Source organism: Rhinatrema bivittatum, chromosome 9 (assembly GCF_901001135.1).
Source record: "Rhinatrema bivittatum chromosome 9, aRhiBiv1.1, whole genome shotgun sequence".
NCBI classification, from domain to species: domain Eukaryota; kingdom Metazoa; phylum Chordata; class Amphibia; order Gymnophiona; family Rhinatrematidae; genus Rhinatrema; species Rhinatrema bivittatum.
The window spans coordinates 56,802,298-56,824,327 of record NC_042623.1 but is presented as its reverse complement, the minus strand read 5'-3'; the positions used below and the strand labels follow the sequence as shown (position 1 = coordinate 56,824,327).

At 42.7% G+C, this 22,030-nt stretch overlaps 1 protein-coding gene across 4 annotated transcripts in view; it reads left to right on the top strand.

Moving 5' to 3' along the window:
* LOC115098931 (mucin-19-like) overlaps positions 1 to 22,030 on the top strand; it is a 308,825-nt gene that overhangs the window by 155,972 nt on the left and 130,823 nt on the right. For all 4 annotated transcript variants that reach the window (XM_029616058.1, XM_029616060.1, XM_029616057.1 and 1 more), the window contains 4 exons: positions 12,321 to 12,435; positions 16,131 to 16,191; positions 17,169 to 17,269; positions 18,621 to 18,822. In XM_029616058.1, coding sequence (XP_029471918.1) covers positions 12,321 to 12,435; positions 16,131 to 16,191; positions 17,169 to 17,269; positions 18,621 to 18,822 — 479 coding nt within the window. The remainder of the gene's footprint in view (positions 1 to 12,320; positions 12,436 to 16,130; positions 16,192 to 17,168; positions 17,270 to 18,620; positions 18,823 to 22,030) is intronic.

The following is a 22,030-nucleotide window of genomic DNA, read 5'->3' as shown; positions in this document are numbered from 1 at the left end:
TGTAGGAAAGAAAGGTGCAGGTGGTAGAAAAAGCAAGTTTGAGAAGTGCCACACTGTTAGAGTCACTCTCCTGGGTTGGCCCGGGCCAGGATGAGGAAAGGAAGTGGCTGAGAAGAGGGTACAATGAGGTGTGGGAGGAGAATATTTATTTATTTATTTATTTATTGGTTTTTATATATCGGAAGTTCCTGTATACAATACATATCACTCCGGTTCACATTTAACAGAGATAACTATCGCCGGGGAGGCAGTTTACATGGAACATATTGAATATAATGAACGGATAATATATAATAAAGTACAATCTATTAGGAAACAACTAAGATCAACTTAGAACACAACTTGGAAACATATAACTGAAGCAATATAAACATTAGATTATTGCTGTAAGGCAAGGATGGTTGTTGTTCTTCTTGCTTTTAGCTCTCTGGGAAAGCTTGATGGAAGAGACAAGTCTTGAGTTTCACTTTAAAAGTAGTATGGCACAGCTCAAGGCGGAGGTCCGGTGGTAGGGAGTTCCAGAGAGACGGGCCCGCTGTGGATAGAGCGCGTTTCCTCAGGGTAGATTTTGCAGATTGGGTGATCATTCTGTTCTGGTATGCCCTTCTGGTTGTTTTTTTTAGAGGAGTGTAGTTGAAGCTGGAAGGTTAAGTTGAGTGGAGAGATGTTATGTAGGGCCTTATGAATCATCATGCAGGTTTTGTACTGAATCCTGTATTTGATGGGCAGCCAATGGAGATGCTGGAGGATCAGGGTGATATGGTCCCTTTTTTTGGCGTTGGTAAGTATCCTTGCAGTGGCATTCAGTACCATCTGGAGTGGTTTGGTGGTGTATGCGGGAAGGCCCTGCAGGAGTGAATTGCAGTAATCTAGTTTAGGGAGAATGATGGCTTGGAGTACTGTGCGGAAATCCCTATAGAGTAGAAGGGGCTTTAGTTTCTTTAGCACTTGTAATTTAAAGAAGCATTCTTTTGTAGTGTTATTTATGAATTTATTGAGGCTGAGTCTGTTGTCTAGTAGTACTCCCAGATCTCTGACTTGAGGTGCGGTGGCATATCCTGAGGTGTCTGGAGAGTTGCTGGATGTTGGCGGGGCAGATTGATCCGGTGCTATTATAAGGATTTCCGTTTTGTTGGTGTTTAGAACCAGGTTGAGGCTGGTTAGAAGATCGTTGATGGATGAGAGGCATTTTTTCCAGTAGTCCATGGTTTTGTGTATGGTCTCCGTGATAGGGATGAGAATTTGTATGTCATCCGCGTATAAAAAATGGGTGAGCTTGAGGTTAGTAAGTAGATGACAGAGTGGGAGAAGGTAAATGTTGAAGAGGGTGGGGGAGAGTGATGATCCTTGTGGAACCCCCATCTTGGCTTGGATGGGGTGAGATTCCTTGTTGATTATCTTAACTTTGTATGTTCTGTTCTCTAGGAAGGACTTAAACCAGTTGAAAGCTGTTCCTGTGATGCCGATGTCTGTTAGTTGTTGTAGTAGGCTAGAGTGGTTCACGGTGTCGAACGCTGAGGAAAGATCCAGAAGCGCGAGGAGACAAGGTTGGCCTTTTTCAAGATTGAAGATAATGGTGTCCGTTAGTGTGGATAATAAAGATTCGGTGCTCTTTTTCTTCCGGAATCCATATTGGTTAGTGGTGAGGATATTGTTGTCGTCAAGGAATTCAGAAAGTTGTCTGTTGACAATTTGCTGTTAGTTCTATGATTGGGGAAGGGTCGGATTCCAAAAGACCGGGTGAAGCGTAGATTAGCGCGATAGTCAGATGTTTAGAGTTGAATAAAGTGAATTCCATATTTGCTATAGTATTGGATGTCTGCAATGTCAGACCTAGCGATTTTTTTGTTGCTAAGAGGAGGCCTCCTCCTCTTTTTTTGCGTCTGGGTATGGACAGTATGTCATAGGTCTGGATAGGAAGCTGGTTGATTAGGGTTGTGTCAGTTGGTTTTAACCAGGTTTCTGTGATGGCACAGATATCTGGTTTAGAGTCGGATAGGAAGTCATTGAGTATGTGCGTTTTCTTGGATATGGATTGCGCATTAAACAGCGTGATTGAAAACAGAGCCAGGCCAAGGCATTGGGTGATGGGTGTCAGCATGATGGGCCTGAGTCTCTGTTGGCGGTTGTGGTGGAGTGGTGTGGAGGGGAGCTTAGGTGCTCTCCACCTTTGGTTGTGGATGATGGGGATGGTTAAGGGGTGCATGATGGGAAAAGGAGCGGGTGTGTAGCCCGTAGGAAGTATCCAGTAGACAGGGGGGAGCTCTAGGCTAGTGGTGTCCTGAAGCGGGAGGACTTCTCGGTATGGGTCTTACACTGAGGTCACGTCAAGCAACCATGGAGTTAGGCCTGAAGAGAGGGCTCAGCCTTCTAAAGTGCTGGATGCTGGAGTGCTGGAGTGCCTGGTCTAATGCTGTATGCTGGAGTGCCTGGACATTGGGGTGCCTGGTCGAATGCTGGAGTGTCTGGACGAATGCTGGGTGCAGGAGTGCCTGGTCGAATGCTGGATGCTGGAGTGCCTGGACGCTGGGGTGCCTGGTCGAATGCTGGAGTGTCTGGACGAATGCTGGAGTGCCTGGTCTAATGCTGGATGCTGGAGTGCCTGGACGCTGGGGTGCCTGGTCGAATGCTGGATGCTGGAGTGTCTGGACGAATGCTGGAGTGCCTGGTCTAATGCTGGATGCTGGAGTGCCTGGACGCTGGGGTGCCTGGTCGAATGCTGGATGCTGGAGTGTCTGGACGAATGCTGGGGTGCCTGGTCTAATGCTGGATGCTGAAGTGCCTGGACGCTGGGGTGCCTGGTCGAATGCCTGAATGCTGGAGAGGTTGGACGAAATCAGGGTGCAGGAGTGGTGGGGAAGAATGCTTGAAGTGAAGGTTGTGGGGCCCTTATGATAAGGCGCTGGTGGGAATAGTCAAGGAGAGTAGCAGAGGATTTAAGCTGGTGACGTTTTCAGTTGCTGTTTGCTTGTAGATTGTGCGGATGAGGAAAGTGTGATGATATGAGAGCTGGCAAGAGTTTTGTTGAGTGTTGTTGGCTGTGATAGTTCCAGTGGTTGTGAGAGAGATGGTGATGTAATGGGGTGAAGTAATTGTTCTTTGTTTGATTAAGTGTTGCAATATGTACTCTATGTAGTTAGGAGTAGTGTCTCATATATGGTGTTGGGGACTGGGTAGGTGGAGGGGGAGGGGGAGAGTCGTGTTTCAGAGATATGGTGATTTGGTATGTGTGTAGTCGGGTGAGGTATGGTGGGAGAGCAGGGAGCCTGAGATTGGGAGGGTGAAGGGAAGTGTGAACTCAGTAATTGGATCAGCAAGGGAGATGGCTGCTATTTCAAATGCAAACAAATGTATACACTAATTGCTGATAATTATCTCCGCTAAAGATGAGACCAAAAATTTGTACTAAATGTGTATCCCAAAAGTAATCCCACCTTGTTTAATGTTCTTATGAACTAACTACATAGTAACTACATAGTTGCAAACAATTAATAAATAATTTGTAGAGAGACGAGGTAAGTTTCATATATATGAATGCATGCCTCCACGGCCTTGCTTCTTATTGTAAAATATAATCATTAATAGGGATGTGAATCGTTTTTTGACGATTAAAATATCGTCCGATATATTTTAAATCAACAAAAATCGTTAGGGCCACGATACAATACCAATTCCCCCGATTTATCGTCAAAAAATCGTAAATCGGGGGAAGGGGGAGGGCAGGAAAACCGGCACACTAAAACCCCTTAAAACCCACCCCTGACCCTTTAAATTAAATCCCCCACCCTCCCGAACCCCCCCAAATGCTTTAAATTACCTGGGGATCCAGCGGTGGTCCGGAACGGCGGCGGTCCGGAACGGCCCCCTCAATTGAATCGTGTTGTCTTCAGCCGGCGCCATTTTGCAAAATGGCGGCGGCCATAGACCAAAACGATTCGACTGCAGGAGGTCCTTCCGGACCCCCGCTGGACTTTTGGCAAGTCTTGTGGGGGTCAGGAGGCCCCCCCAAGCTGGCCAAAAGTTCCTGGGGGTCCAGCGGGGTTCCGGGAGCGATTTCCTGCCGCGAATCGTTTTCCGTACGGAAAATGGCGCCGGCAGGAGATCGACTGCAGGGGGTCGTTCAGCGGCGGTCCGGAACCCCCACTTAACGACCTCCTGCAGTCGATCTCCTGCCGGCGCCATTTTCTATACGGAAAACGATTCGCGGCAGGAAATCACTCCCGGAACCCCGCTGGACCCCCAGGAACTTTTGGCCAGCTTGGGTGGGCCTCCTGACCCCCAAAAGACTTGCCAAAAGTCCAGCGGGGGTCCGGAAGGACCTCCTGCAGTTGAATCGTTTTGGTCTATGGCCGCCGCCATTTTGCGGCGGCCATTTTGCAAAATGGCGCCGGCTGAAGACAACACGATTCAATTGAGGGGGCCGTTCCGGACCGCCGCCGTTCCGGACCACCGCTGGATCCCCAGGTAATTTAAAGCATTTGGGGGGGGGGGGGTTCGGGAGGGTGGGGGATTTAATTTAAAGAGTCGGGGTGGGTTTTAGGGGGTTTTAGTGTGCCGGCTCACGATTTTAACGATTTTCACGATAGTTTACACACCCAAACGGCAACAATACGATTCCCTCCCCCTCCCAGCCGAAATCGATCGTTAAGACGATCGAGGACACGATTCACATCTCTAATCATTAACTTACCTCCCTCCCGCTCTCTTTATTTTGTCCTTTTTTTTTAGAAAAAAATTTTTTGTGATGAATTGTATTCAATGTTTCTTTATGTGTAGTTCTTTTTCTTTAAAACTGTGTAATCTCCACCACACTTTTAGGTCTTCCCAGCTTTTTTTAAAAAAAAACTTTTCTTCAAAAGCTTATATTAGGTGTATTACCTTATGACCTAAACCGTGGGGAAAATCTCATTTAAATCTCCAAATTTGGAGAATTTCATGCGAACACCTGTTTTATATTCTACAAATGCCACTATAATATTGATGACAAAGACTTATCTCCCAACGCAGCTGTGTTTCGAAAAAATATTCTTTCTTCGTCAGGGGAGCATGTCCGTTCCTTCTGCGCTCTCGGATGCTGGAAATCCAAACCGTAGCGTGCTTCTATGTGTGTTACTTCCTTTTCATTTCTGGTTACAAAACACTGTTAAATGGCATTCAACTTCCTTCTCTCTCAGGCTTACCAGCTCTGAGTGGCAGCGTTGTTTTCGGCGTTTGAAGCTTATTTTAAAAACTGGTCAGCAGATCGAAGATCACTATAGGTTGTAAAATTCTATCCAATAGAATGGCCGGGGGTTCCAACACCGTATCTCGGAGTGAAACTATAGGTCTTATGGGAGGGGGCAAGATGTTTTTATGCACCTTCAGGACTGAATAAATCAATGGTACTTTAGGCTGTTTGCATTGTAAAAAAATTTTCTCTTTTGATGTTAAAAAAGGAACTTCTTCCGTAAGATCTTGTATAGACTCCACCAATTCCTTGGTGGGGTCTTGATCTAACACTTGATAGTATTTTGAATCTTCTAAGTGTTGCAACATCGTTGCTTGATAAGTGGTGATATCTTGTACAACAATTGCGCCCCCTTTATCTGCCGGTTTAATAACTAGCTGTTGTTCTTTAGATAGATGTTGGAGAGCTGTCCTTAAATCTTTTGTTAGATTATGATGCCTAGGTGTTTCTTTCTTCTCCATAGTGATCAATGCTAAGTCTTATCTGAAAGACACAGTACAGTTCTTGAGGGAAATTTCAGCATTCCGGCTTGTACAAGATGAATGTTGGCTGGTTACTATGGACATTCAGTCATTATATATGCAGATACCACAACAACACGCCATACAAGCTGTCATGTCACAGTTAACAAAAGCAAGGAAACATCGAATACCTCTACATTTTTTACATCAAATGCTAGAATTGGTGCTCACTAATAACTATTTTAGGTTTGGAGACAAGATGTACCATCAATCCCACGGTATAGCAATGGGGTCATCCTTGGCGCCCTCTGTGGCCAATATCTATGTAGCCCAATTCGAAGAACATCATGTCTATAATTCCAGGTGGTGGTCTAACATCCAATATTGGCCCCGATATATAGACGACGTCTTTTTGATTTGGATGTCAACTAAAAATGAGTTAGAAAAATTCTTACTGTGGATTAATACTGTTGATGACAATTTGAAGTTTACAGCAGAGAGCAATCAACAACAAATAGCTTACTTGGATGTAGTAATACAAAGAAATGGCAAGAAATTTGAAACAACAGTTCATCATAAAAACACAGAGAGGAACACCTTGTTAAAATACCACAGTCATCATGCTCTGTCTCTTAAACAGGGCTTACCGCAAGCCAATTTTTTAGATATAAAAGAATTTGTTCCACCAAGGAAGAATTTGAAAGACAAGCAGAATTTTTGAAAAATAAATTTAAAGATAGAGGGTACCCAAAGAAAATTATTAATCAAGCATACAAAAGAGCAAAATTTTCAGATCGTGATCAGCTTCTTCAATATCAAAGTAAGAAAGAACAGGGCAGGTTAACCTGCATTATACCACAGAGTACAGCGACAGCATTCATCACGGCTTCTATACGAAGACACTGGCCCTTACTGTCGGCGCACAAAATATTTGAAGAATTTCCTTTAATAGCAACAACTAGAGGTTCCAACATCAGGGACAAAGTAGTACATGCCGATATTATAAGAGATTTTGAAGAAACATCTTCTAAAGGAGAGCACAAGGCATGCCAACGTTGTGACGTGCGCCATAACAATAGAGGGCAGTGAATGGGAAGATCTGGTAACAGGATACAGCATAAAGAGGAATAAGGATTCTGATTGTACCTCTAAAAATGTGATTTATTTAATTCAATGTCCATGCCCAAAAAATTATGTAGGCAGGACGTCAAGAATTATTAGAACACGATTGATTTAGCATAGATCAAAATTGAACACTAAAACTACAGAAGCACCGATAGTGGATCATTGTGTAAGGCAAGAAAACAGTTTTGATCAGCTAAGATGGACAATCATAGATATGGTGGGGAATACATCAAAAGGAGGAGACCAAAAAAGAAAATTAAATTACATCGAACAACAATGGATATTCAAATTGAATACAGTAGTCCCGCATGGGCTAAACGAAGAAATAGAGTGGGCAAGTTTGATTTAACAAATATAATTAAGATTCTGCTATAAAGGTCCATTCATCAAGTTAAGAGGACTTTTAAATTACAGCATACGGAAGAAAATCTTTATCAACCAATCGAAGGAAGAATTAAATATGACGTAATACGTTTAGACGTCCTTCAAACCATTGGTGGATCTTTGATCTGCTGACCAGTTTTTAAAACAAGCTTCAAACACCGAAAACAACGCCGCCACTCAGAGCTGGTAAGCCTGAGAGAGAAGGAAGTTGAATGCCATTTAACAGCGTTTCGTAACCAGAAATGAAAAGGAAGTAACACACATAGAAGCATGCTACGGTTTGGATTTCCAGCATCCGAGAGCGCAGAAGGAACGGACATGCTCCCCTGACGAAGAAAGAATATTTTTTCGAAACACAGCTGCGTTGGGAGATAAGTCTTTGTCATCAATATTATAGTGGCATTTGTAGAATATAAAACAGGCGTTCGCATGAAATTCTCCAAATTTGGAGATTTAAATGAGATTTTCCCCACGGTTTAGGTCATAAGGTAATACACCTAATATAAGCTTTTGAAGAAAAGTTTTTTTAAAAAAAGCTGGGAAGACCTAAAAGTGTGGTGGAGATTACACAGTTTTAAAGAAAAAGAACTACACATAAAGAAACATTGAATAAAATTCATCACAAAATTTTTTTTCTAAAAAAAAGGACAAAATAAAGAGAGCAGGAGGGAGGTAAGTTAATGATCATATTTTACAATAAGAAGCAAGGCCGTGGAGGCATGCATTCATATATATGAAACTTACCTCGTCTCTCTACAAATTATTTATTAATTGTTTGCAACTATGTAGTTAGTTCATAAGAACATTAAACAAGGTGGGATTACTTTTGGGATACACATTTAGAACAAATGTATACATACATAAACACACAAACACAAACATACAACACATAGAAACACATATAGGAACACACTTATACAGCCAAAATTAATGACACATAGACACCCTATACTCCCCCCCTCAAAGGTTTCTTTTCTCACAGTCAAGTTCTTTTATGCTGATGTGTTTTCATAAACTAAAGAGTATAAAATCACCTGGACTGGATGGTATGCACCCCATGGTTCTGAAGGAACTAAAAAATGACATTTCAGATCTATTAGTTAAAATTTGTAACCTATCAGTAAAATCATCCATTGTGCCTGAAGACTGGAGGGTGGCCAATGTAACTCCAATATTTAAAAAAGGCTCCAGGGGTGATCCAGGAAACTAAAAACTAGTAAGCCTGACTTCAGTGCTGGGAAAAATAGTGGAAACTATTTGTTGCACCTGTTAGTTACAGACGGCTGTGCCCTCTGTTACTCACCTCTTTTTCCCCAGCTCCAGCAACTCTTGCCAAGATGGCCACCTCTGCCTCTGAACGCCAACCTCTTTGGCATCCCCACGACGGCATGGGCGATTGCGTTCTCCATTTTGATTCGGAAATAACCTAAGGCATGCGCACGCTCGCCAACCCCTCTCTTATGCACGTCATGGCAGGAACCTCAGGGGCATCCCCTCCGCATGCTGTCACCGCCTGTGTGTATTTAAGCCTAACAGTCTGTCCTTCCTACGAATTAGCAAGGACTTCCTTCCTGCTAAATTCCTTTACTTTGCAGATGCCTGTTTGTTCCAGTGTTCCTGCTCAAACACCTTAGGTACCCTCTCCTTGGGGGCCTTGCTGCGTTCCGGTCACCCGCTCCTCGGAGGGCCTTCTACGTTCCAGTTTCACTTCATCTGAGTGAGTGCTGCAGCTACCCTGCCTGTCTCTCCTGCCTTGCTTATCATCGTCAGTGTGGATTCTCGACATACCCGGCTAGGGATATGAATCATTTTTGAACGATTAAAATTATCGTCAGATAAGTTTAAAATCGTCCAAAATCGTTAGAGTGCACGATACAATACAAATGCCCCCGAATTATCGTCAGGGGCATTTGTATTGTATCGTTAAATAGGGTGCGGGAAAACCGGCACACCAAAACAACCCTAAAACCCACCCCGAACCTTTAAAACAAATCCCCCACCCTCCCGAACCCCCCCAAAATGTTTTAAATTACCTGGGGTCCAGTGGGGAGGTCCCAGCGTGATCTCCCGTGATCTCCCGCTCTCGGGCCACGGCTGCATTGAGAAATGGCGCCGGTGGCCCTTTGCCCTTATCATGTGACAGGGCAAAGGTAGCGCCGGCGCCATTTTGGTTCCCGCTCTCGACGTCACGCATGCAGGAGATTGCTCCCGGACCCCCGCTGGACCCCCAGGGACTTTTGGCCAGCTTGGGGGGGGGGCCTCCTGACCCCCACAAGACTTGCCAAAAGTCCAGCAGGGGTCCGGGAGCGACCTCCTGCACGAGGGCCGTATTGCCAATCTTCAAAATGGCGCCGGCGCTACCTTTGCCCTCACTATGTCATACGGGCGATCGTCACATGATAAGGGTAAAGGGCCACCGGCGCCATTTCTCAACGCAGCCGTGGCCCGAGAGCGGGAGATCACGGGAGATCGCGCTGGGACCCCCCCCACTGGACCCCAGGTAATTTAAAACATTTTGGGGGGGTTCGGGAGGGTGGGGGATTTGTTTTAAAGGTTCGGGGTGGGTTTTAGGGTTGTTTTGGTGTGCCGGTTTTCCCGCCCTCCCCCGATTTACGATTTTTAACGATTTAACAAAAAAAACAAAACACGACGATCAGATTTCCCTCCCCCCCAGCCAAAATTGATCATTAAGATGATCGATCACACGATTCACACCCCTATACCCGGCTCTGATGGCCACTACTGGATCTACCTTCCAAGCTTGTTATCTACAGTGTGGATTCTTGGTGTACCCCGCTCTGCGGACCACTATCAGACCTACACTACAACAAGCACTTGGAGAGAGCAGGTTCCTGTGCACCCCGCTCTGCGGGCCACTACCAGAAGTCATCTCAGGGTACCTCTCACTCTGGACTGTGCCATACTGCCCATCCAAAGGGCAACCTTCCTCGTTGCAGTATAATAAACATCTCTTTTTCTCTGTGTCTATTACTGCTGAGACATAGCCTATCATGGCGAGTCTCCACAGGGCTCCTCCCTGTGGGTGGAGTCAACTCTTGCCACAATCCAGGGTTCTCTATCAAGATGAACTCTAACACTATTCTAAAGATCAAAATCATAGAGAAAGACATGTTTTATTGGAACACTGCGTGGATTTACCCAAGAGAAGTCTTGCCTGACAAATCTTCATTTTTTTGAAAGGGGTTAATAAACATGTAGATAAAGGTGAACCAGTAGACGTAACGTATTTGAATATTCAGAAGGCATTTGACAAAGTCCCTCATAAGAGGCTTCTAAGAAAAGTAAACAGTCACGGGATAGGAGGCGTTGTCCTTTCATGGATTACAAACTGGTTAAAAGATAGGAAGCAGAGAGTAGGATTAAATGGTCAACTTTCTCAATGGGAAAGTGAAAACAGTGGAGTGCCTCAGGAATCTGTACTTGGACCAGTGCTTTTCAATATGGGGTAGATTTTAAAAGGAGTATGGGCAGCCTACATGTGTGTGGCACATGTACGCCCAATTTTATAACATGCGCGCACAGGTGGGTACCAAGGTAGTAGTCAAATCCCGAAGGGCAGAAGGAGAGCTTCCTGCAGGCAGCAGGAAAGCGGCATAGTAGTGCAGACAGGAACAGAACGAGTCCATTCAAGTCATTGCCAACTCAATGAGCTAGCAAAATGAAGAAATAGATATACCCGGATGGGCATGACGTCAGCTGAGGGAATGCCCTTGAGGTTCACGCCACTGGTCATATTTAGATGTGGGTTGCGCGTGCGTGCACCCTAGCAGATACCTGGGAGAAACAATGGCGTATGGCTGCACCATAGCCATTCCGGGGACGCCAGAGAGGTCAGCTTGATGATGCTGCGGTAGCCATCTTGCCCAGGTAAGTGGGAGGAGCCGAGATAGGGGTGCAACAAGCGGGGCGAAGTCGTCGAAGACTGACAGACGCAACATGTGGTTCTAAGAACTTGAAGTTTTATTTCCTGAGTTAGATAGTTGCAGGGTGTAATAGAAGAAATATAAAACTTTGTCCATTGCAACTCCCGTGTAGCTCACATACAGGGTTTGCCAACTGGCCAGTATTCAGCTGACTGGCTAGGTCAGCTGCTGGCACAATTTTGAAATTGGCAATGAAAAAGACTGTTTTGAACTGCTTAGTTCTCTCTCTCTCTCTCTCCCTCTCTCTCTCCTGGTTAGCTGTGTGATACAAAGCACAGATTTGGTAGACAGCAGGAGCACAGAGGCTGAGAATGGAGGTGGAGGAAGTAAGAGCTGCTGTACTATATGCAGCTTCACCCCATCCCACTCCATATAGAGAGGAGGAAGGAGCCACATTACCAGGAAAGCTGGGAATGATGCATGTGTGTGGGGATAGGGAGGGTAATTTAGAGGAGTTAAAAACTAAAAGCGAGTGAAGTGAGGCTGAATGTTAGGGGAGTGGAAGAGTGGGGTGACAAGAAAGGGATGAATGCTGGTGGGGAAGGAAGCAAAGAGCGGTGGTTAAAGCTCGGGAAAGCGTGAGGAGGGATTGAATGCTGGAGAATTTAGGAAGAGGAGGATGAATGGTGAAGCTACGGGGAAGGAGGAGCTTGAGGTGAGATGAGTGGGAATATAATGAGGGTAGAAGATCATATACACATGGAGATTTTTCTTTTACCCTCTTAGAGCCAGGGAAGCCAGGGTTCAAATCCCATTGCTGCTCCTTGTGATCTTGGGCAAGTCACTTCACCCTCCATTGGCTCGGGTACAAATTTAGGGGCATATTCTGTAAAGGTTTTCTCCCATTCTGTGTCTATGGAAAAAAAATGCATAGCAATACCTAAAATACCTAACTGTAACTTGTTTTGAGCTATCAGTGAAAGGGCCTGAACTAACTAAATAAATATATGCCCTTTTCTTCCAACATAGACTGCACATGCCTTTAACTGACTGCTGGTTGATTCCTTGCTAGCTCATTTTCCATTTTCTCATCTTCTTCCATTTCAGCTGTTTCATCATTGTACAGCTCTGATATTCTGGCATGTTTATTAGGCTGTGATTTGGAATCATATATTGACAAGTAAGGCACATAATAACCAATAGATACCAGCTCTTTAACAAAATTTTAATTATCTGCAGGATAAATAGGACATATCAAAACACAATGATGCATATATACAAGAAGGGAGAGTACATCACGGTAGAGCATAGCTCAAGTTCCTGCAAACTGATGTACGGTCAAAATGCAACAATTGTAAGTATTTTTGTGTTATATATATATTTTTGGTCAGAAAGGATTATTGAGAGAATTGTACTACAACATAACAATTATACTCCACTTGCAATGTACTTTTTAAAATAAATATTAACACTAAATACTCTCCTAGTTAAATAATTTATTTAGTCAATTAGATCATCAAAGAATTGATGACAGTTTTGTTATAAATCAAGGCTTCCCAAACCTGCCTGTGACCCCACAGCTAGTGGGGTTTTCAGGGCCTCCACAATGAATATGCATGAGTTGAATTTGCATATACTGGGTCCCCAATGCATGCAAATTTATCTCATGCTTATTCAATGTAGAAATCCTGAAAACCCTGATTGGCTTGTGCTGGCAGGAAGAAGGGAGGAGGACTCGGGGCAGAAACAGGATATGGCATGGCTGTGAGGACCTAAGGAGGAGGTTGCTGCCATTGGTGGGTTTGGGGTGGGAAGAGATCATGAGTGAGTGTGAAAGGAGGGAGCATATATGAGCGGGGAGTGTGTGTAGGGGGGAGGGAATATATTGGAGTGAGCGGGTATGTGTGTGTTTGTGTCAATGAGAGGAATCTGAGTGAGAATGCGTGTGAAAATGATTATATATGAGTGTGAGAGTGGACATGCAAGTATGTTTGAGGGTGTGTGTATAAAAGAGGAGAAAGCTTATGTGCCAACTGCCCAATCTGTCCTTCATACCCCCCACCACCCACTAACTGATGAAAATCTCAGGGTGACTCTAAATCAAAGGTTCTCAGTTATGGGGATAACCTCCTGGGCTCTGGGCATTTACTCACAGTCACAATAGTGGGTAGTAATAAACAGATGGGTGTTCTGACACAACTTTATTGAAAGATGTTTTAAAGATGAAGTATAATGTCCTTTTGCAAGCCTCTAATCCAGTAAACACAATTATATTTGATAAATCTGTGAATCTGGATTTTCTTCAAGCATGAAATCTCCAAACAGCTCCCTTTCTACTCTACTGGTAGCTGAGTTCTTTACCGGAAAGTCTTTACTAGTGAACAACAGTTAACTCCCATTCTCCATAATCTTAACTCAGTTGTCCTGATAAACACCTCCTCACGCTTGTTGTATCTGAATAATACCTCTTTATTCCAACTCTTGAATTCCAGAGAGGTATTTAAGTGGTCATAAACAGATGGGTTCCATTTTTCTCCCCTCCTCTTTGTTTCTTTTCTCCCCTCAGACAATGGATTAAGATTCAAACTCTACTCTCTGACTGGATTAAGTAGATGCTGCATTTCTCAGTTGGAAAGAAATACAAAATAAGCAATACATATCATAGGCTTGGTGTCTGCCAGAAACTGGTAGGACTTCAGCAGGTAGGAGCAATTCACCAGAGCTCTTGCCCTAGTTCACCAATTTAACATAATGACCACTGGCAGATCTGCTGTACAATCTAATGGCACCAGCCCTTGGGTTGAATGGCAGCCATTTTGCTAAGTCGGAGGACTAAAGCAGGAGCACTGGGAGATGGCTCCTCATCCATGAAACTCTGTGGAATGGGGATTTGATAAGGGCTGGGGTTTTTCACTGAAGTAGGATGGGTGGGCAAGGGAACTACAGACCCTGAACTTTTAAAATTTTGAATCTGGTGGATTAGTGACTGGTGTTCCTGCTCCAGGAAGACATGAAACAAAATGACTTAAGGGTTGGGATAGAAAATGGTTGGGGTAAGGTGGGTCTGGGGGCCAGGAAAGGCCTTGGCTGAAGTGGGTTTGGTGGGTGGGGGAGGGGGTACTTTCATTTCCTTGACTTTTTCTGAGGTTTGTTTGATGTTTCTTTATTTTGAATAATGTGTGTATGTTGGGGGGGGGGGGGGCAGGCTGGGAATGGGATTGGGACTGTGCTGGATCCTGACTAAGGAGAAGGAGATCAGGAATGTGCCAAGCCAGCCTGGGCAGGGAAAAATTGTATGCTGGGACTGGGCTGGGAGTTGGGTATAGGGGGTGGGGGGGGGGGGCACTGAGGAAAAAAGGAAGGGAGTGTTGGGATCAGGCTGGGGATCAGGGGAGGTCAGCTTGCTGGGCTTAAACTGTGAAGAGGTGACAGTATGCTGGGGTCAGTTTAGGTAGGGGGATTGGGCTAAGCAGATAAGAATACTGGCATCAAACGGGGCAGTATGTGCTGAAGTCAGGCTGGGGAGGTAGTAGAAGAGAGTGTTGTAGTTAGGCTAGGGAGTGGAGAGGCAAAGTGTGCTGGAGTCAGGCTAGGGAGGGTGATTGGGAGTGTGCTAGAACTAGGCTGGGCAGGGGCAGCAGGTATAATTGTGCCGGGGTGGACCTGGGGAGGGAACAGAGTGTGCTGTGTACGGATTGAGGAGAAGGGAAGGAGGTGCAAGGGTAGGGCTGAGGAGGGTGGATGGGAGTGCTAGGATTAGTATGGTGAGGAGGACAGTAAATAGAGGCCTCTGGCCAATTTCAGGGGGTTTCAGCTAGGATGAAATATTCCCCAATGTGCAAAAATGGAAAGTGTGGAAAACATTCTTCAACAAAAGTCCAGATTAAACACTTCTGTCCTCCTCAAAAAGGGACAACACTCAAAAGAATCTCTCAATGCTTCTCCTAACCCAGGCCCAGAGTGTGGGGACCTAGGATTTCTTCTCAAACTAAAAATCAGGAAACTCAGCAGAAAACACTTCTTCCTCTCTGATGTCCAATTAAAAATCCACACATCCAAAAATGGGGGTGGGGTGGAGGGTGGAGGGTGTGTGTGTGTGTGTGTGTTTGTGTGTGTGTGTGTCTGTCTGTCTGTCTGTCCTTAAATAGGAACAGGGCAGCACGCACAGAGTGGGCACTGTAAAATTGGTGGCAATGTGCCTCTAAAACCTTTCAAGCTATACTTTACAAGGGGCCTCGATGCACCCCACTCTTAGGACCTGCTATTGACCTTTGGATGAGACGTCTGTCAGGATGGAGAATTCCCAAAAGATTGTCCTTAAGGTCCTCTTAGGGGTTTTTGATTGTAGGCTCTTATTATCCTAAGAGTTAGCTGGATAGACCCAGAGCTTCAACTGAGAATCCAAAACCCAATTAGAAATTAGGAACTATGTACAGGCTATTAAAGACAACTTGGTTAAGATGTGCCCGTCCGACGTGTAGTGAGAGGTTTTCATTGTATGATACCAGTACTGTGGAATTTTTATGTGGTGTAGAAATTTGAGAGTATATGTTGATGTGTTAACAAATGTTTTATAATATGTATGCCTTTGCTTTTATTTATTGAAATGCATTTTAATATGATTATTGTAAATCACCTCAAATTGTTTGTAGTGGAGGTGATTCATATATACATTTATTTTTTGCCTCTATGCAGGCTTTCTGAAAATTGCCCCCAGTGCTAAAATATAGTACATAAACCATTTATCCAATTGAGAAAAAGCAACAGAAAGGTCTGTCTCTTTTTTAGAAGAGTTTTTTTTTTGAGAAAATTGCAGAAGGTGTGGGAGGGTATGGGGTAAAGTGCTAGTCTGGAGGCTCATCCCATTAACAAAAGTAGGGAATCCTGTTTTGTTTTTTTTAAATTATTTGTGTGTCTGCGATTGCCCTTTGCTTTTTAGCAGTCTCTGTAGTACATGTGTTTTTGTAAAGGGGATCAGGGGAATAATATGGTTGTCACTTTTCATATTCATTAATTATTTAATCTAAACATGGATAATTTACATTTTAGATTGAAGGTTGTGAGGATATTGAAATATGTGGTTACTGTGGAAACTCTAATGGCAACTCAGGTATGAAAGCAAATAAATAAATAATCGTTATTTATTTACAAATATTGCTCATTTTTTAAAAATCAAAATGAGGAACTATCCGTCCAAATGCGGGAAAGTCGGTCATCCAGTGAATCATTGATTATATCCAAAGGTTTTGTGGGATTTGGGATTTTACAGCCTATGATCTTCAAAATGTGCCCTCTGGCCTCAGGAAACTCCTTACTATGAGGTTCAACTTGATGATGTTTACAGAGCTGCTTGTGTCTTGTCTGTGGCTTACTACAGAAAGTTGCAGCTTGTGGACAGTCTGCTCCATATCTTAGTTCAGGATTTTTCAGTCGCATATGCACTCATGGTAAGGTGACACCTTGCAGATGGTCAAACTGTAGCATTGTAAAAGCCTTTGCAAACCTTGCATCCTGTTCTCTTGACCACTGGAAGTTGTTTGAGTGTATCCTCTGTAGAATAGCTGTCAGAGGAAACAGGGAAGCCCTGGAGATTTTCTAAAGTGGTGTATAATGCCTAGATGGGAAAGGAATAAAGAAAGCAGACTTGCCTGACAGGATCACCTGAAAAATGAATACATGTTACTACTGTAGGATTAGCAATATATAAGAAATAGATAACATAAAAACATCCCATAAAAAGTTTGCAAATATCAAGATAAAAATAAAGTCCCAGATAACATCATGGCCTTTTAATATTTTTCTCTCACTTTTGGAGATCGTTTGTGTGACATTTTGGATTGCGATCTGCTAGCTCACATCCAGCCAGAAATACCTGAATGATGACATGATTTGGAAAAGTTATCCTAAAATCAGATTATTTTTCCCATCTCTAATTATCCATCTACTTGATTTGCATATGATGTACCGCATACAGATCTCACCATTGACATATATATTGCCTGTAGCAATTTTCAGAATTAGACAGAAGGACTGTGAAACGATTAGAATTCTTCTATATTGGGACATTTTCAACTTTTTCTTTTGAAGACAATCCCACTAAAGGCGTTCAAGATTATGCAATTGAAAATAAGAATGGGACAGAAATAACTAATTGCGGAGCAGATGAACCATGTAAAGAAGGAATAGAGGTAGACAAATTTAACACATTTTTTGTTGAAGAAATTTTGCACTGCAGTGACTTTGTGGGTACAGGTGATAGGGACCTGCTGTCATCAGTGTTTTGTTTTTTTGTTGTTTTTTTTTTTTGGGGGGGGGAATCTATTTGATAAAACTTATCATGTATAAAAGCAAGTCTCCTGGAATAGAGCTAAGATAATGGCCATGATTCACTGAGGCTTGCCTCCCTTTTCATGTCCACAGGGAGGGGCGGATTCCAATAAGGTGTAAAGTTTCAGTAGTGCAGAGTTAAGAGCCAAATTTCAGGCACGCATAAGTCCAACCTCATTTTCAAACATGAGTTAATCTATAAGATCAGGTTGCTATGTGTGACTTTGTTTGATACAAAAAATGGGTGAAAGGTTAGTCACTTAGAGGTCCATATTCAAAAGCCATTTAGACAGATAACGTAATAGTTATCTGTCTAAGTGGCTTACCCGGCTATGTTTAGCTCTTATACAGTTAAATTCTAGCTGGATAACTAGTTACCCAGCTAGCATGTAGCTGGATAAGAAGGGGGCATTCCGTGGGTAGGCAAGAGGCATTCTGATATTCGGAGTTAGCCGCTTAACTTATGCGGCTAACTCTGGTTGAGCCTTATACTGAATATACCCTACTACTAAGCTGGATATGTTTATCTGGCTAATTAGCCGAGCCACACACCGGCTGAAAATGTATCCCATAGGTATCAATTCTCAAAAAATGCTCAGTATCAAAATTAGATGTCTACATTTAGGAGGGAATTTTCAGTCAAAATTAGGCACCTAAGTTTTCTGCTGAAAATTCATCTCATAAAACTTCTGGAGGAGGGGTGGTGGTGTGGTGGATGAATTTAGGACTGCAATTCATTTGCTTAGATTTAGGGACCAAAGTTGGCTGCCAATCCGTAACATCAGCTGAGGAACACCTAACTTCCTGTCTACCACCTCCACCTAACTCTGCCTCTGTAATCGCCCAATTTGTAGGCACCTAAATGAAGTGCCTAGTAAAATAGGATTCTAAATTTAGGCACGCAGACCTCATCAGTTTTAAAAGGGGGCAATTTAAGATCCTAACTTCCAAAATTAGGCACCTAAACCTTTAGAAATGTGACCACATCATATAATTACATAATACTTGCCTTATCATTAAAATGGTATTGTGATTGTACTCTGTTAAACAAATACCTAGAAAATACAATCAATTACAGCTGATTTATACATTTTTTCTAAATTGTGAAGTATATTTAAATACATTTGGTTTCCCAGATTACTCATGCAATTACTTTTGGAAAGGTGGTTTTGTTAGTAACCTTACAAATATATTTTTACTTCATGTTTTCAGTACTGCAGCCAGAAAATACACATGTGCTTTGAATCCTGTGTTCCTACTAACTGCCTGGATGGGTACATAAATGTCTGCGCTATCGATTATTGTAATAATGGAACAAAGGGAAGTGAAGCTACGTTTACAGAGCTAGCCCGCAAATGTACAAAAAGAGGATGTCCTAAGGATATGAGAAGCTGGAGAAACGTTTGTGATATTGGTATGCCTTCCACTGTGAAGTTTTTTTTTTCCCTCATAGCAAAATTCATAGGGCCTTATTAAATAAAAGCTTCTTCCCCCATTCTGTGCCTGTGGGGAAAAAATCTTTACTGTATGCACAGCCCACTGAAGTGAAGAGTAACAAAAAAAAGCATCATTGGAAATCAATAAATGAATTTCCATGCATCTGACCTGGGTTGTTGAAGGCACCCATGTAACTTTAATGTCTTGTGTACATTAAAATCCATATGATGCCAGAATAAGTGTGCATTTAAGAACATAAGAACATAAGAATATGCCATACTGGGTCAGACCAAGGGTCCATCAAGCCCAGCATCCTGTTTCCAACAGTGGCCAATCCAGGCCATAAGAACCTGGCAAGTACCCAAAAACTAAGTCTATTCCATGTTACCATTGCTAATGGCAGTGGCTGTTCTCTAGGTGAACTTAATAGCAGGTAATGGACTTCTCCTCCAAGAACTTTTCCAATCCTTTTTTAAACACAGCTATACTAACTGCACTAACCACATCTTCTGGCAATAAATTCCAGAGTTTAACTATGCGTTGAGTAAAAAAAACTTTCTCCAATTAGTTTTAAATGTGCCCCATACTAACTTCATGGAGTGCTCCCTAGTCTTTCTATTATCCGAAAGAGTAAATAACCGATTCACATCTACCCGTTCTAGATCTCTCATGATTTTAAACACCTCTATCATATCCCCCCTCAGCCGTCTCTTCTCCAAGCTGAAAAGTCCTAAACTCTTTAGTCTTTCCTCATAGGGGAGCTGTTCCATTCCCCTTATCATTTTGGTAGACCTTCTCTGTACCTTCTCCATCGCAATTATATCTTTTTTTGAGATGCGGCGACCAGAATTGTACATAGTATTCAAGTTGCGGTCTCACCATGGAGCGATACAGAGGCATTATGTCATTTTCCGTTTTGTTCACCATTCCCTTTCTAATAATTCCCAAAATTCTGTTTGCTTTTTTGACTGCCGCAGCACACTGAACCGACGATTTCAATGTGTTATCCACTATGACACCTAGATCTTTTTCTTGGGTTGTAGCACCTAATATGGAACCCAACATTGTGTAATTATAGCATGGGTTATTTTTCCCTATATGCATCACCTTGCACTTATCCACATTAAATTTCATCTGCCATTTGGATGCCCAATTTTCCAGTCTCACAAGGTCTTCCTGCAATTTATCACAATCTGCTTGTGATTTAACTACTCTGAACAGTTTTGTGTCATCTGCAAATTTGATTATCTCACTCATTGTATTTCTTTCCAGATCATTTATAAATATATTAAAAAGTAAGGGTCCCAATACAGATCTCTGAGGCACTCCACTGACTACTCCCTTCCACTGAGAAAATTGTCCATTTAATCCTACTCTCTGTTTCCTGTTTTTTAGCCAGTTTGCAATCCACGAAAGGACATCGCCACCTATCCCATGACTTTTTACTTTTCCTAGAAGCCTCTCATAAGGAACTTTATCAAACGCCTTCTGAAAACAAAGTATACTACATCTACCGGTTCACCTTTATCCACATGTTTATTAACTCCTTCAAAAAAGTGAAGCAGATTTGTGAGGCAAGACTTTCCTTGGGTAAAGCCATGCTGACTTTGTTCCATTAAACCATGTCTTTCTATATGTTCTGTGATTTTGATGTTTAGTACACTTTCCACTATTTTTCCTGGCACTGAAGTCAGGCTAACTGGTCAGTAGTTTCCTGGATCGCCCCTGGAGCCCTTTTTAAATATTGGGGTTACATTTGCTATCCTCCAGTCTTCAGGTACAATGGATGATTTTAATGATAGTTTACAAATTTTTACTAATAGTTCTGAAATTTCATTTTTTAGTTCCTTCAGAACTCTGGGGTGTATACCATCCGGTCCAGGTGATTTACTAGTCTTCAGTTTGTCAATCAGGTCTGATTTGATTCAGTCCATCTGAATCATTACCCATGAAAACCTTCTCCATCATGGGTACCTCCCCAACATCCTCTTCAGTAAACACTGAAGCATAGAAATCATTTAATCTTTCTGCAATGGCCTTCTCTTCTCGATCATCTAACGGTCCAACTGACTCCCTCACAGGCTTTCTGCTCCGGATATATTTTAAAAAGTTTTTACTGTGAGTTTTTGCCTCTACGGCCAACTTCTTTTCAAATTCTCTCTTAGCCTGTCTTTTCAATGTCTTACATTTAACTTGCCAACGTTTATGCTTTAACCAATTTTCTTCTGTTGGATCTTTCTTCTAATTTTTGAATGAAGATCTTTTGGCTAAAATAGCTTCTTTCACCTCCCCTTTTAACCATGCCGGTAATCGTTTTGCCTTCTTTCCACCTTTCTTAATGTGTGGAAATCATCTGGACTGTGCTTCTAGAATGGTATGCATCTTGGACATTTTTTACTTTTGTAGCTGCTCCTTTCAGTTTTTTTCTAACAATTTTTCTCATTTTATCAAAGTTTCCCTTTTGAAAGTTTAGCACGAGAGCCGTGGATTTGCACACTGTTTCTCTTCCAGTTATTAAATCAAATTTGATCATATTATGATCACTATTGCCAAGCGGCCCCACCACCGTTACCTCTCTCACCAAGTCCTGTGCTCCACTGAGAATTAGATCTAAAATGTCTCCCTCTCTTGTCAGTTCCTGAACCAATTGCTCCATAAAGTTATCATTTATTCCATCCAGGAATGTTATCTCTCTAGCGTGTCCCGATGATACATTTACCCAGTCAATATTGGGGTAATTGAAGTCTAAACCAAATACACAAATTCTCTTAATGAAAAATCCCACGATTGAAATAAGCTATACAAAAACACGTGGTATTGGGAAATTAAGTAATTACAACGCTATAGAATTTTTTCTTATGTGTTTAAGGACCATCATACCACCCACAGTGCTCACAAGTCAAACTTGCATCTCATGCACTTCCACGGGGTCACATTTAATCAATTGGTCCAGATGGAGGGCATCACAATTCAATCTTATATATTTTTTTGAATTTTTTGCTATATATATTAAAAGGCAATTTCCCTTGTTTCTGGGTTATCGGGGTAAATTCTCCCGTAGCTGTCGGGGTAACTTGTCCATATTAAAAGGCAACTTCCCTTGTTTCTGGGTTATCGGGGTAAATTCTCCCGTAGCTGTCGGGGTAACTTGTCCGACGCGCGCGTTTCGCCACATCAGCTGCTTC